General features: G+C 36.1%; 1 protein-coding gene across 3 annotated transcripts in view; it reads left to right on the forward strand.

The window, feature by feature from the left end:
- Nucleotides 1-14,961, forward strand: part of TBC1D12 (TBC1 domain family member 12) — a 44,947-nt gene extending 29,986 nt beyond the window's left edge. For all 3 annotated transcript variants that reach the window (XM_062001491.1, XM_062001489.1, XM_062001490.1), the window contains 11 exons: nt 2,430-2,545; nt 4,531-4,613; nt 6,215-6,332; nt 6,676-6,782; nt 7,317-7,397; nt 7,767-7,861; nt 8,586-8,657; nt 10,505-10,633; nt 10,942-11,051; nt 12,806-13,064; nt 13,313-14,961. In XM_062001491.1, the coding sequence (XP_061857475.1) occupies nt 2,454-2,545; nt 4,531-4,613; nt 6,215-6,332; nt 6,676-6,782; nt 7,317-7,397; nt 7,767-7,861; nt 8,586-8,657; nt 10,505-10,633; nt 10,942-11,051; nt 12,806-13,064; nt 13,313-13,381 (1,215 nt within the window). In that variant the 5' untranslated portion in view covers nt 2,430-2,453 and the 3' untranslated portion in view covers nt 13,382-14,961. The remainder of the gene's footprint in view (nt 1-2,429; nt 2,546-4,530; nt 4,614-6,214; nt 6,333-6,675; nt 6,783-7,316; nt 7,398-7,766; nt 7,862-8,585; nt 8,658-10,504; nt 10,634-10,941; nt 11,052-12,805; nt 13,065-13,312) is intronic.
- Nucleotides 14,962-15,115: the final 154 nt, after the last annotated feature.

Consider the following 15,115-nt stretch of genomic DNA (forward strand, 5'->3'; position numbering starts at 1 on the left):
GCACCATTCAGAAGTGTTGGTTGTAATTAAAAGGTGAGAGTGGCTTCATTTCTAATGCCCATCTTGGAGTGCTTTTTTAAATTTAAATTGCATACAATTTAGAAATGTAGGGATGTTGAAAAGATTGATACTATTTGAGCTTCCTCATCTCTTAATACTAAATAAACTTGATTTTATGGCTCCTGTTACAAAGTACTGGAAAATACAAAAGTACATCAGAACTTCTACTAAGAACGAGGCATGGCATTGCTATGGCACTGCAGCCTGGATGCTGATCATCCAAGTGCTATCACAGGATACGTTCCTAACTTAAGAATGTGCTGGGATATCCTGAGGTATAAAACATGGCAGGAGAGTTTAGGTTATTATAATATCTCTGAGTTAAGTTATTCTAAGTTTAAGAACATTCATATCTGTTCATTCCATCTGTTCTGTTTTTTCTCATGCTTGTGTGAATTACAACAGAACTCTGCCAATCTGATGTGTCCGATTGAAGACACTTGTTTGAAAGTGCCAAATTATGTTGGATGTATATTATTTTAAATCAAAAGTGGTCTTGGGAATTAGCCTTCAGGACCAGAATATATTCTAGGAAATGTGTGTAACTACTGTTCTTGGACAGAGACTTAAAAATATTTATAATGGAGTTGTATTTAAGAACAGTTGACTAGTAACTTTTAAGTTACTGTGTTTACAAAGAATTAGGTTTTCAGTGTGAATGTATGTATAAATGATGATATCAAACAGTTGATCACTCTTTCTTTCCTAGGTGCATATTTGGGGTTTTTTTTTGAAGACAGAAGAGCAATAGTGCTTCTCCTCTAGTAGAAATAGTAGGCTGCTATAGATTTGTGCTAGTTTTTCCAGGGCACTACCAAGACTAGTTATTTGAGATGCTGCCCTAGGGCAGAGTATGATACAATGGTTAAAGAGTGGCTAGCTAGATGACTTTGGACAGAGTAGGGGTCACTTCAGAAGATACAAAGAATGTTTCAAAACCTTTCTTTGGCTTGTTTTGTGGAGGTGCAATTACTTTTTCTCATCAGTTAGAAAAATAGTTTAACTCCACAAACTAGAAAAAGAGGAGGACAAGAAGGTCCGGGTAATTCCTCAGGATCTGGAAAGTACAGTGACATGTAATGCATATGGCCCTGCTGCTGTGACCATACCTGATCTCCTCCAGTCTCTGAAGCTAACAGGTTGGGCCTGGTTAGTACTTGGGTTGGAAACTGCTGTGTGCTGTAGCCCCTGCCTAGCAAGAGTGAAGTGTCCATCCTAGGTGATATGGCTGAAAAAGGCTGTGTGCAGCTTACTGTAGTTGACTTTGCTGGAGCAGGAAGGCTGGACTAGATGATATCAAGATCCCTTACAGCCTCAAAGATTCTATGATGACTTCCTCTTGAAATTAGATAAATATGACATTAGTGAGGTTATACTTTTGGTATCATTTAATGTATTATGCCCAATGTGGAAGAACAGAAATTCTGTTAAAGATCGTTAAAATGCATAGAGTAAGGAGGCTGTTGAGCAGAGTTTTAAGCCAGCTTAGTGGTGGGCAATCACTTTGTGCCCTCTCTGGAAACATGAGGCTTTGTTGTTGCATTTCTAAGTGGTCTTCTCCTGTTTCACTGTAGGGACTTTTGCTTTAAAATTGTCAGCTCTGTTTTTGTAATGTTGTCAATGAACACTGAATGTGTAAAGGCTTCTGGTTCTCCCTGGGAGAATTAATGTGTGCAAGAACTGTGCATGAGGTGCCAGATTCATGTGGAGGCAGTTTCTAAATTATGTTTCGTTGGGAAGATACATGGCCTAATTAGTAATTTATCACTTTTTATGTTTTTGATCACTTGATATTTTGATTAATTTGGGACAGAATATAGTTACACAATTACTGAAGCAACACATGTACAAAGACAATCTATCTTCAGATAAAAAGGTTGTACAAGTTAGAGCTCACTTGGTTGTGCTAAAGAGTAGTACTGTGTGACCTGTGAAAGGAAATTACTCAAGCACCTTGAACTTGTTCTCTAAAAAGATGATTTTCCATCTCTTGATATTCTATGTTTGAATTTTAGTTTATGGAAGACTTGCAGAGAAACCAGTCTTTGGTCTTCATGCCTAAGGAGAGGGAACCAATAAGCTAATGTGGTTTGGGAATAAGCTGAAAGTCTTCTCACAGATAACATCTTAAGATTTGCTGGATCATAAGAATGAGTTTCACAGGAACTTTGCAGTAAAATTTTATTTACAGAGGCTAAAAAAAGAGGGAAAACATTTCAACATGTAATGTTATCTCCCTACTGTCTTAAGTTATTTAATATTATATATTTTAACATTATTTAATAAGTGTTAAGCAGGTAATATTGTGCTCACTAAACACAAATGAAGTTGAATGTTACAATTTAATTTTTATCAATAATGTTGTTTAGGAATATGAAGCACGGACAGGAAGAATGTATAAACCTCCACCCCCATCAGCAAGACGTAAAAATATTGAATTTGAGCCACTTTCAACTACTGCTTTGATTCTGGAGGATCGACCAGCGTAAGTATGATTCTGCTGTGGAACTGATGATGACTGCATTTATTAGAAGAGCTTCTGATGAGCTAAACTTCATAAGTCTCATTTGACTTGGAGAGTATCATTGGATTATTTCATCACAGATGGAATAGTTCCAGAAGAACCTTTAAGTATATTATAGTCTATATGAAGAATTCCTTCTCATCGTAATGGGGCCACCAGTCTGTTTTTAACTGTATATCACAACTGCCTGGGACAGTAGTGTGGGCATCGTTAATCAGGAGAAGTCCTGAAGACTGCCATCTTGGTGCACACTCCCTTTTCTGTCCCTCATTCTAGAAACTAAATTTCCTAGAGCAGTCAGGAAGAATAAACAGCGGCACTTGTTACCTTCAGCAAACCTAGACTTGGCTTACCTTTTCTTTTTTAAAAAAGGTAATAACAGGAATGGGAAGAATTGGCTTTGAAACACAAGTAATACCTTCTTGTCACAAATGCTGAATGCTCATTTTATTTGGCAGCTACAGTTAAATGCTTTGTTGGTGTCAAGATGATAGTACTCACTGAAATCTTTCCTTGCCATTGTTTCAGCTCTTTAAACGTTGAAGGTAAGGAGAAAGCAGATGAAGATGCAACAAAAACTGCATTAAATGCAAATAAGAATAGTAATGAAAAATGAGTCAGTGTTTTGACTCATGAAAAATTGGTCAGTAATGAAAAATTGGTCAGTGTTTTCAGGTATATGGTCTTCAGCAATTTGAAAGAAAGAGGAAGACCTGCTGACTAGGAGTATGTTCTGGAAGAAAGCAAATGGATCAAAGCTTTCAAAGTGCACCTTGAGAAACAGTGCCATCACAAGCTTAAAAGTTGGCTCTGATCAACTCTAATCAGGAAATGGAAAACAGAACATACAGTGTTTCCTTTGGTATTTTCTCTAGTGACATATAAGCTCATACCCTGTTAAACATAAATATCCTGAATGGAGATATGGATCACTATGATTATATTTCTTGTAAATTCATTATTTCCTTTACCATATGGTAGAGTAAGATACACAGTAACTGGTTTGCTGCTGCTTTTCTGTATTTGCAAAATATCTCAATTTACAAACTGACAGTAGTTTTACAAGTTACACTTTCACTTGTTTCAATTTGGAGTGCCATCCCAAGTGTGTAATATGTTGCCACAATCTCATGGTTGAAAGTATATACTGCTCTCACTTTCCCTGGAAATATTAATAAACTGCTCTTTTCTGCTTGTATAAGAGGAGATGGAAGACTTCTTTCGTGTTTGTTTTTTTTTAAATATTAAAATGACAAACTGTCTGATTTTTATTTTGATCCAAAGTAGACTAGAGATTGGGTAAGAGACTGAGACTAAACATTGTGTTCTGATTTGTTTTGGAATGAGTCTCCTTGGTCAAAAGGAAGTGTATGTTTTGCAATTAGGGGATCTCTATGAAGCCAAAAATCAAACACATTTTAAGGTGGTAAACTTGTAGCACTGCAGCAAGCTTCTTTAGCTTTTGCACTGGCATAAATGGAGATCTATCCTTACTTCTTTTGGTGAACCTGTTTTCTTTTGTGGAGTTTTAAAGGGCTAGATACAATGAGCAAAAACCTTTGCCTTTTTTGAAAATTTCACTGTAGATTTCATATGAATAACTGGAGTATCAATATGCAGACATATTTCATGATTAAAATATGCATGTGCAGAAATGCATTGGAATAAATAATTGTACAGGATATCAGTATTTCCCTTCTGTCATTTCATGCAAACCTCATTTGAGCATCATTCCAAACATTCAACAGATCTAATAACCCTGCTTTGGGGGAAGCTGTAGGAGAGCTAATAAACAGAGCTAATAGTTCTCTGCTGCTCTTACACACATACACTGGTGATGTGACAACTCCAAAGTTCACCTTAAAGAGAAGCCAAATAAAAACCTGTTTTGAAATCATTCAGAATGTCACTTGTGTGTATTGAATTCAGGAACAACTTGTTTTCAGAAATCTTCCTGCCAAATCAGTGGAGGAGGCTTTACGTCACCGGCAAGAATATGATGAGATGGTGGCAGAGGCAAAAAAACGAGGTATGTTAACTACCAATAATTACTATAATTCTTTTTAACTGCAGCAGAAAATTAAGTAATTTCTGGTTTGTGGGCTAGTAGGTACAGTAAAGAACAACCTTGTTTAATGTCTCGCTTATTCTCTGGTATGTATGTGCACACAGTATAAAGCAGAATTGTTGTTTTCTTACTTTGCCACAGTGAACATTAAGTAGGTTTAGAACTCAGTTTAACATTTCCACTTAAAAATTAGGGAAACTTGATTGATTTTTTTTTTCTAACTACTTATGTAATCAGCTAGAAACATTCTGATGGAGAAGCAGTCTGAGTACTCCTTTTCAAGCTGCTTTGCTGCAGTTGCCACCGAGAGCCAGAGGATAATAAAACTGACTGCTTAAAGATCTATTTTTTTCAGAAATTAGGGATCAGTTTCAGTGTGCAGACATGAAAACTTGAAGGTTTTTTCCAGTCAGCTGTACCCATGTGAACTTTCCTATTCCCACTAGATCTGTTTTTTAAATTAAACGTATTTGTAGCATCTGATACTGTGTCAATCCGTGAATAGTTGAAAAGACTTCTGTAGTATTGTGTCTAGTATTCAGGGAATAATCTATTTTTAAGAATCTGTGCTGCGTGATTTACTTGGGCTATTGTCAGAGAAAGAAGCTTCTGAACTTACTGAGCCTCTATGCATCTGTGGCAGCTAGCTCTGAAAGATGTAATAAGAAATCCAAGGCATTTGACAAGACCTTTCATTCTTTTCTTGTGGTCTGCCTCTTGTAAGGTGGGATCTGCAGTCCTTGTTTTCTGTAACTGCATCTTTGGAAGGTCAACCTTGTGTAGTGTTTTAGTATGTGTACCCTACTATTTGTTAAATCAACTATTGCTGCACACTTCAGTAAATGAAGCTGGTCAGCCATATCAGGTTACCAGGGATTATGTGTTTACTCTGATGTGTCTACTGCATGCATAAATAGAAAATGTCTTAAAATTTTACAGTGGGGCCTTAGTGATGTCAAGATAGCATTGTTCAATCCTTGTTTTAGCCTTTTTGTAAGAAGGGTCTATGAATGATCCTTCTTTAACAGAAGGCAGAATATTATTGTTCAGCATTGTGGCTTCGTCTCTTTAGGTCCTCTCTCCAGAGAAGAAAGCACATAATCCTTCTAGGTGAAAGTTACTGTAAAATTTTCTTAATTTAAAAATAGATGGAGAATTGCACATTTGACTAATAATTGTATCTATAATTACTGCTGGTTAGCCTAATAAGTAAGATTTGGGTAGAACATGGTGTGGCAGTCATTACAGGAAAGACAGCACTGATGATGTATTTGCTTTTTTAGTAATTCTGTGTACTGCAGTAGAGTGCTAGGAGTTTTCCAGACAGATTTTTTCTTGTCTAAATCACTGTGTATTTGAATAACTGAAAGACAGCTTAAATTAAAAAACTTCCTGAGAAATATAGTCGTGTAGTCAACAGAAATAGTACCAGCTAGCTCAGGTGAAACTATGTAATTTACCTTTGATCTCTTTTAGACATCTCAATAATTAGATAATAGCTGAATTATTTACCTAATAATTTAAGTACACTAATATAGAATTATTAACATTATGCCTAACAGAAATTAAAGAAGCACATAAGAGGAAAAAAATAATGAGAGAACGTTTCAAGCAAGAGGAGAATATTGCTAGTGCTATGGTGATTTGGGTCAATGAAATTCTACCTAACTGGGAAGGCATGTAAGTAAAGGTCTGTTGTGTAAATGAGGCAAGGCTAGCTTGTTTCTCCTCTGGAAACAGAAGACCCACCTACCTTATTTTCCTCTTCCCTTGTGTTTTATCAAGAAGTCAGTTTATGTTGCCATAATATACTAAGAAGTTGTTAGAGTAACATGAAATGTGTTTTCTGGGAGCTTAATGCTGTGGTTTTATATAAGGGGGCTTTGGGATAAGCAGAGAGTATTGACTGAGGATTGATTTGTAAAACAGTATGTTATTTTGCTTGTAAGTTACCCAGTGATTTTAGAAAGCAAGATGTATATGTGCCTTTTCTATTATTTTTTCCTTTGCTTCCCTATCTTAGGCGTGCCACCCGCAGAGTTCGAGAGCTATGGTGGCAGGGATTACCCCCAAGTGTTCGGGGGAAGGTCTGGAGTCTAGCTGTGGGAAACGAATTAAATATCACTCCTGGTATGTCTTAGCAGATCACAATTTAATGCAAAGTTGAGTTGGTTATTTTCAAACTAAAAAATTAAAATTCTGTTCATAAAATAGATCTTCTTTTTGAAGAACTGTGGCTTGCAACCTTAGGAACATATGTTTTACAGTCAGACATCATAGCCTGGTAAATTATAGAAATAAGATTCAAAACCTGCTCACAAAAACATTTTAGTTTTATAAGAGTTAGGTGGTGCTCCCTGGCCTCAAAAATGTTCAGGTTTAAAATTGAGAATTCATAGTTGTGCTTTCTTAATGAGGTAGAAAGGGTCATTAATTTAATAACTAACGTTTTTGATGAATTGAAAGTATTCTAAGCTTCTCACAGAAACACAAATTGAATTATTTAAGACTTGATTATAGATTCTCCCCTTACCTCAGTGGCTAAGATGAAACCGAGCAACAAAAACAAAGCCAAGAATACTTTGTGTGCTTTTGATTTGGATAGATGTTTTTCTTACTTATCTCTTCCTTTTTAGTTGTTGGTTTTGTTTTGCTTCCTTGTAGAACTTTATGAAATCTTCTTGTCGAGAGCTAAGGAACGATGGAAAAGCTTCAGTGAGACAAGTTCTGAGAACGACATTGAAGGTGAGATCTCCTGAATGCTAGACAGCCTTCTGTTCACTCTGACAAACATGTTGCATATTTTAATGCTCCTGTTTGAAATGAGCCACCAGCTGAGGTGATTAGGATACTGTGCTGTATAGGAGTAAAAGGTAGCCTGTTGGTGTTAAGTCTGAGTGGTATAATGTCTTGCAAAAGAATGAGTAGGCAGGTAACAGTTACTGATTATTTGCCTCAGTTTTTGGATCTGATCGCATATGCCAGGTATCAATGGACAGTTTTAGCTCTTGGAGTATAGAACTATAGATGTGCACTCCTAAGATCTAGAGCTAGGTATAACTTTCTTTCCTCTGGCAGTTTTGTTATGTTTTAATATGTTGGTTTTGCTTGCAGATGCAGGTGCATCTGTTGCTGATCGTGAAGCCAGTTTGGAGCTAATTAAGTTGGATATATCACGCACATTTCCATCCCTGTATATTTTCCAGAAGGTGAGATTTCTATAACTTCATTTGTTACAACTTTAAGCTTTTGACTGGTTAAACAAGAAAAGAAACCTAGCTGGCTAAATATGGAATAGTTTTTAGAAGCTGTTTGTATAAAACAGCAGAAGTAAAATCAGTTCTGGTCTACATACAACAAATAGCCTTTTTTTTTTTTTAATAAAGTAGGAACATTTAATGATGAGCTGTAAGACTTTTTCTCCTGGAGAACATGCATGTGATTCCTATTAATCTTTATGAAATTGTATGCAAAAATGACAATATTCTCACTGCTTCTACAGAAATCTTGATGCGTTTTAGTACATGTTGTCAGACTTCATTATTTTTTTATATAGATAAAATATATGCACATGGAATAGCACATACTTCTTTATATATGCAATACATTAACTTGTGTTACTAAGAATTAAAACATCCACTGTCTTTGAAGAGGAAAAAACAATCCTGAATGTGTACCAGCTATCCTCATTTTCCATTATGTACTGACTGCCACTGAATTATTTCATAGGATTAGTCATTTGTTGCTTTTAACATCTTAAAAGCCTACATATGGTAATACTTGGAGTAAAAACTGGTATTATTCTAGATGTGAACAAAGCAATAATTCACTAGCTCACTTGCATCTTAAAATCTTGGTTTGTTACTTATACTTGGCTTTATAAAGTGATTTTTGAAAAAAAACTTACCCCCCTTTCCCCTTCCCTTGCATTAGGGTGGTCCTTACCATGATCTCCTACACAGCGTTTTAGGAGCATATACATGTTACAGACCAGATGTGGGATATGTAAGTATTTGCTGTAAAATGTTTATAAGATGGTAAATAAGCTTAAGATGTCTTAACATGTATTAAATAGGGAGATTATATAAATTTTATGCTACCAGCACTCAAAACAAAAAAAATTCAACTTTGGCACTTTCTGTTTCATAGCAGTTACAATGATCGTAATTTTTAGAAGTAATTAAATAGCTGAACATCAGGGATGAGTACACTATCTGGCTTGCATGGTAAACTTGGTCTTCACAAGGAATTATACTCATGAAAGACCCAGAGCATCTACAAAAAAAAAATCTCAAATGCTAGCAGACTTAGTGGGTACTTAGCCTGTTCTGTCCCAGTGCTGGTGCCACTGCTGCCATTTTCCATTGTGATACTACTTTGCTGCCACACATCCTAAAATCCAGAAATTCCTTATTGCTGTCTTCTTGTCAAAGTTTAATCACTCCACTCAAGTTCAGTGAAGATAAGGTTCTTTGTAGGAAACATTATGATATTGAAAAACAACTTCCCTCATAAAAACCCTGCCAAAACCCCCCAAACCAGCCAACTAAACCTAACATCTCTCTGAATGGTTTTATCTTACAGAACCAGTTAAGTAACAGATGGTTTTTTATTTTTCTTTCTTTGTTCTTGGAGGTAGCTAGGAACACCTTTCACAAGCTCTAATCATTTCTGGGCTATAAAGAACTTGAGGAGTTTTAACTCTGACCCATGCAACAAAGTATTAGTTAGCACCAGGTGTGTTTTCCTTTCTAAATCAGACATGCTTGGGACTGTGCATTAGTATATAGTTGCTTTTTCATGTTCAAATGCTTTTAGCCATGAACTGTCATCTGTGACGTCATTTTGAGATCTTCCCATACCCTTTAAGATTGCAAACACTGCAGAATCTGAGACTGCTTCTTCCCAATGAGGACTTTTAAAAGGAAAATAAGTATTTTTTTTGTGTATAGGCCTTTTCTTTTTCATTAGGAACTCATCTAGCCTGGATTTTTCCGATCATAGTTGTTTGGGGCTTTTTAAATATTAATATGGCACTAAACTTAATGAAGTCTTATTTCCACACCCATCTATCCCACAGAAATGGAAAGCCACTGGACTGTTTTTGATGCTTCTTTCCCTAGCTGTTTAAAATACTGTGTGCATGATTTAAAATGAGAAGCAGGCAGCATAAATGCCTAGAAACAGTGGAATAATCATTGTAGTTGGAATGGTTAAATTATTTTTAGTGTAATGAGCATTCAGATCATCAGTTAACAGCTACAAGAATAATGCTGTTCATTTTTATTGCAGGCTGAAGTGTTTTTGAGAGAGTAATCATGAAAAAATGCAGACTTGCATTATAGCTAACCACTTTAAAGTGATTTCATGTATGTGAACAAATACTGTTTGGCAAGTGGAAAGATATGTATTGACTGTTACGAAACAGAATTTTGTATCAATTCCAACATATCTGTCTGGGTCTAAACTGTCCCATATGTGAGGTTTTTCTCCACGTCTGCTTTTCCCATAACTTAACAGTGAATTTAAAGACAAAGTTTTGTCTCTTTATGAGCTTTGTGTCCGGCATGTTTTAACTTTCTTGCATTCCAAGTCCCAAGGACTTGTGATCATGAGACCTCCCAGAACATCCATCAAGCACTGAAAACTGGCATCTGAAGAAACACTATTTCTTCCCAAAATCAAATTGACTGCATGCATAAAAATTATTTATCCATGTTGTTTCTGTTCATCTGGAAATGTTATACAATGGTATTTGATCTATTACGGACTGTAAATATTTGCATTTCCAAAGATGCAAGATATACTGAACCTATTCATTTATATTTGCCTGATGCTTTTCCCGTTTGAAGGTACAAGGGATGTCCTTCATTGCTGCTGTGCTCATTCTCAATCTGGAAGAGGCAGATGCTTTCATTGCCTTTGCTAACCTTCTAAACAAGCCATGCCAGCTGGCCTTTTTCCGTGTGGATCACAGCATGGTATGCATAGAGTTTTCTGGTTTTGAAACATAACGTTCTTTTGACTTGAAGCATTGTTGATTTATTGATGACTTCCTTTTGACCTGTTGAATAACAGAACTTTTAACCTGTGGTTAGAAAAATGAGAATACCAGATACTAATCCATAGACCACATTCTACTACTGTTTTTTTTCCTCTAGAAACACTTAATCATTAAGAAGTCATACTGTGCTATGTTGACATCTTGACTTCTTGGTGGGGTTTGTGTTATTTTACAACTAAACATTCTTTTGATGACTGCTTATGAGGTGCTTTACTATCTCTACAGATGCTGAAATACTTTGCAGCTTTTGAAGTATTCTTTGAAGAAAATCTTCCCAAATTGTTTCTTCATTTCAAATCATACAGTCTCACTCCAGACATATATTTGATAGACTGGTGAGTTCAGAGAATGTAACAAATCTAACCGTAGAACTGTTGCAGCACTTCACATTTTGCTGTAGGTTTTTCAGCAATATAAATACAGCATTAGAAAAGCATTCAGTAGGTGTTTGTATACCTCAGCTTTCTAGACCTTGTGAAATTGTGGTGAACTGTTCTGTCCAACCACAATTCCTCTGGCAGGATTCAAACTTTATAAACTTACATTAGGAGTGGCACCTGTTCAGATAGAAAACAAGACACATAGGACTCTTGTGCATTTCATTTTCTTGTTACTGCAGGTAAGTGTCAGCTATGTGTAACATAAGCACGGGAGAGGAGGCTACTACAACCATAGTTGTCTTAAGACCAATTTTAAGTGACTCCAAGTGAGCACAATCAGTTATTGAAGAAAGTATGAATACAGTAATATAGATTTTTAAGCAGAAGGAGGTTGAAATTTAGGATGTCGTTTTAGAAGTCGTAAACTTGGAAATACAGTGAACATTTTGAAGTAATCAATGTTTTCAAGCACAGACTACCAAACTACGTCATGTGCCTGTAATGGAAGGCAGTAATGCAAGTATGCATGAAGTGTGTGTAGTGCTTCCCGATAGGGAATCTCTGTTCATCAGTGTGTCTGGATAAGGATATGCCTCTTACAGGATTATTATATGGGTTAGAAGTTTTTAATAGTATATATTGAATTGGGTAGAATTAAATAATATAAAAATACCATGTCATCTGAGTACTTAAGAATTAAAAACTTTGGCTGTTAGATGCAGTTTGTCAGTAAGCAGTAAGTCTCAGCAGGAGCAGGTTATACAATAGCAACATTAAGTCAGGAGTGTGTTGCAGTCCTGAGAGTTCAGGTGGATTGAGAAGTATATATGCTGCAGAAATAGTGCTGCTGTACAAAGTACTAGAGTATTCTGCTTCTAGTGACCTGTGGGAAATAAAGACTTATTCCTGCACTTGTTCCAAAGATGACCTTGAGACAGAGAGAGGTCCTCTTATAAAGGGAGAGCAGAAGAGGTTGTGGTGGTCTGCGGTAAGCTGTGTTTAGAGGTTCCTAAACCACTTCCCAATAGGAGTAATGGAGAAACAGGCAACTCCACTGTGCTTTGTGTCAAAAGAACCACTACAAATTCATGGGAAGGGTTCTACGATACAGTACATACAGCAAACTGAACTTTCTGACCATGTATAATGAATGTTTTTTAAAAATAAACTTTGCAGTAAGAAATGCAATTGGACTCTTCCCAATAAGAATAGAGCGGCAACTGTCTTTAGATTTGGGTGACTTTTAATGTGAATAAAAGTTCAAAATGTATCACAGAAATGTAGGTATTGACTTCTCATTAGTACATTACTGATATGTAGCCTTTTATTGAGATGATTAGTGGCTTTAGATTTCACCTATGAAACAAATGATGGACAGAGCTGTTAAACTGTATGGCTTAAATAATGGGAAGAGTTAAGTTACACAGTTATGATCTTTGTTGCTTAAGTTTTTAATTAGTATGTCATACCCTGTTTGAGTGTAAAGGTGTTTGTAACTTGTCTAGCCAGAGCTTACTAAAGCATAAAAAGAGATAGCTTTCTGAGGAAGAGTTCTGGCTTCAAAAGCTGGAGACTTGTGGATCTTTGAAATATGGAAAAAATAAGAACATATGAAATAACTTGTGTGCTTACTCAATGGAAGATGTATTTTCATCTTTCCAAAACAGGTTAAAGTTATAACTTTTCTTTTCTTTTTGCCTTAATTGTAGGATTTTTACACTCTACAGCAAGTCCTTACCACTTGATCTGGCCTGTCGCGTCTGGGACGTTTTCTGTAGAGATGGAGAAGAATTTCTCTTTAGGACAGGATTAGGAATCCTTCGGTTATATGAAGATATTCTCTTACAGATGGACTTTATTCATATAGCACAGTTTCTAACAAAACTTCCAGATGACATTACATCAGAAAAGCTTTTTAGTTGCATTGCAGCTATTCAGATGCAGAATAGTAACAAAAAATGGGCCCAGGTGAGTTTGTTGGAGATATATATATTAAAAATAATATATAAAAAAAGAAAAAGCATCAAAACAGACCTGTCAGCACATGAGTATGTGGGGCACTTAATGACTACTTTATGCTGCATGTGTGATTTATGAGCAATGGGCACTTCCTTTCTAATGTCTCATGCAAATCTCCGTGCTAATATTGTGGTTAATATTGATATTTTTTTATAAGACTGGCTTTGTTATATTCATTTAATAATTCGCTTTTCCAGGTATTTTCCTCACTGATGAAGGACAACAAAGAAGGGGACAAGAACCATAGCCCAGCACTGAAAAGCTAGTCATCGTAATGTTGAGGTCAATGGAAAATGTGTAAAACCACTCAATGATAAACGAGTTTTCATGTCACTTCTATGTGGAAAAGCACTGTAGGAAAAGTGAAAACAAGATGGAAAAATGACACAGCTCTCAGTGGAGTAATGAACTGATGAAATCTTCACTCTTTTGCCAGTATTAGCTTTTGTTGTGAGAAGATTTGTTTTCGCACAGAATACTAAAACCTATGAAACTGAGAAGTGGAGGAGTTCATATTTAATACTTTAAAAGAATCAGCTCAATGCAATAAACATTTGTAATAACTTCTGTTGGTACTTTAAAAAAAACAAAACGGTTTTGAGGCATAGCTTTTTTTACAAATACCACAAGGCACTTTTGGGGGAGGGGAAAGAGGGAAATGCTAAATCTTAAGGCCCCAAAACTGCTATCCACACCAAATGCTTTGGTACAAGTATTACCTCCAAAGTTAACGATTCGAAAGTGTTGAGGACCAAATAAGGTTGTTTGGTATGTTTATGTGAAGATGGTTAAGATTTGGAATGGGGTATTTTCTTGTTTACTTGTTTGGGTTTTTTAAGTTGCAGCTTCATTCTTCAGTCTGGGCAAATGTAATTAACTCAGGAACTATGGAAGTATTGTGCCCAAACGTGTTAGAGCAAAAATTACATGAATTTTAAACAGTGGTAAGACCAGGGCTATTAGTTTGAGTGTACAGCTTTCAAAGCAGCTTATTAAAAATGGAGTGGGTATTCTGTGAAAGGGTTTTGCCACCTGAAGTTCTATTTTGTCAAGCCATTTCCAACTAAGAAATACTTGTATGTAATGTTGAACACTAGAAACTGACAAAGCTATCTGCAGCCTTTGTGTTGTCAAAGGAGCAGCCACTTTTAACACTTCAGAATATTGCAGACAATTGTTTTTGAAACTTATCTTTTATTAGTGTGCAATACTAAAATCCAAAAAGCATCTGATTTAGTGATACTTAATTCTTGAACATCCTTTAACTGTGAGACATAAGGTCATACTGTATGTGTCACTACAGATATATTCAAACATTTTCTGTTTTCAAAGATGCTGTACAACAACTTGTGATTGTAGGGGATGGAAATTTAAAATGGATAGCACTGCAAGTGAGGAACACTTGCACTCTCTTGGTCCATTTTTGCTAATATTTAATGTAAATAAATTCATTACATGTGGGTTTTTGTAACTAGTCCCTCTGTGGAAATCAAGTTGAAATTACCATGATATATTTTTAAGTGCAGGAGCCTTCCACTTGCCTGGTGTTTAAAAGCAGAGTCTACGTAATTGGGGTAAAGATTTAGTGTGGTGTAACTTACATTGCTATCTGGTTTAAAAACTACATATATACTACTCATAACATTACAATTTTAAATGTAAATGTCAGATTTTTCTTAACTTATGTAATCACTACTTTAATTGGATCCAATTTGTCTTATATTTTTGTGTTATCTTGTACAGTTTTCTTACTTTTCAAGTATAAATCTGTATATAACTGTAAATAGAAGGATCAAGCCTTCCTTTAAGACCACTAGTAACAATTCCTGTGTAAATAAAACTTATAGCAGCTCTACGCTGTGGTTCTGGATTCCTCCATCCCCTGCGGGAGCGTGCCCTGAAGCGAGGCGGTGCGGGGATGAGAAAGGGGGCACTTGCAGCCCTCAGTACCGGCGCCGCTCTGAGGGGGAGTTCTTGTCTCCCTCGGGAGCTGAGGTGAG

This window comes from Colius striatus, chromosome 8 (assembly GCF_028858725.1).
Source record: "Colius striatus isolate bColStr4 chromosome 8, bColStr4.1.hap1, whole genome shotgun sequence".
NCBI classification, from domain to species: Eukaryota; Metazoa; Chordata; class Aves; order Coliiformes; family Coliidae; genus Colius; species Colius striatus.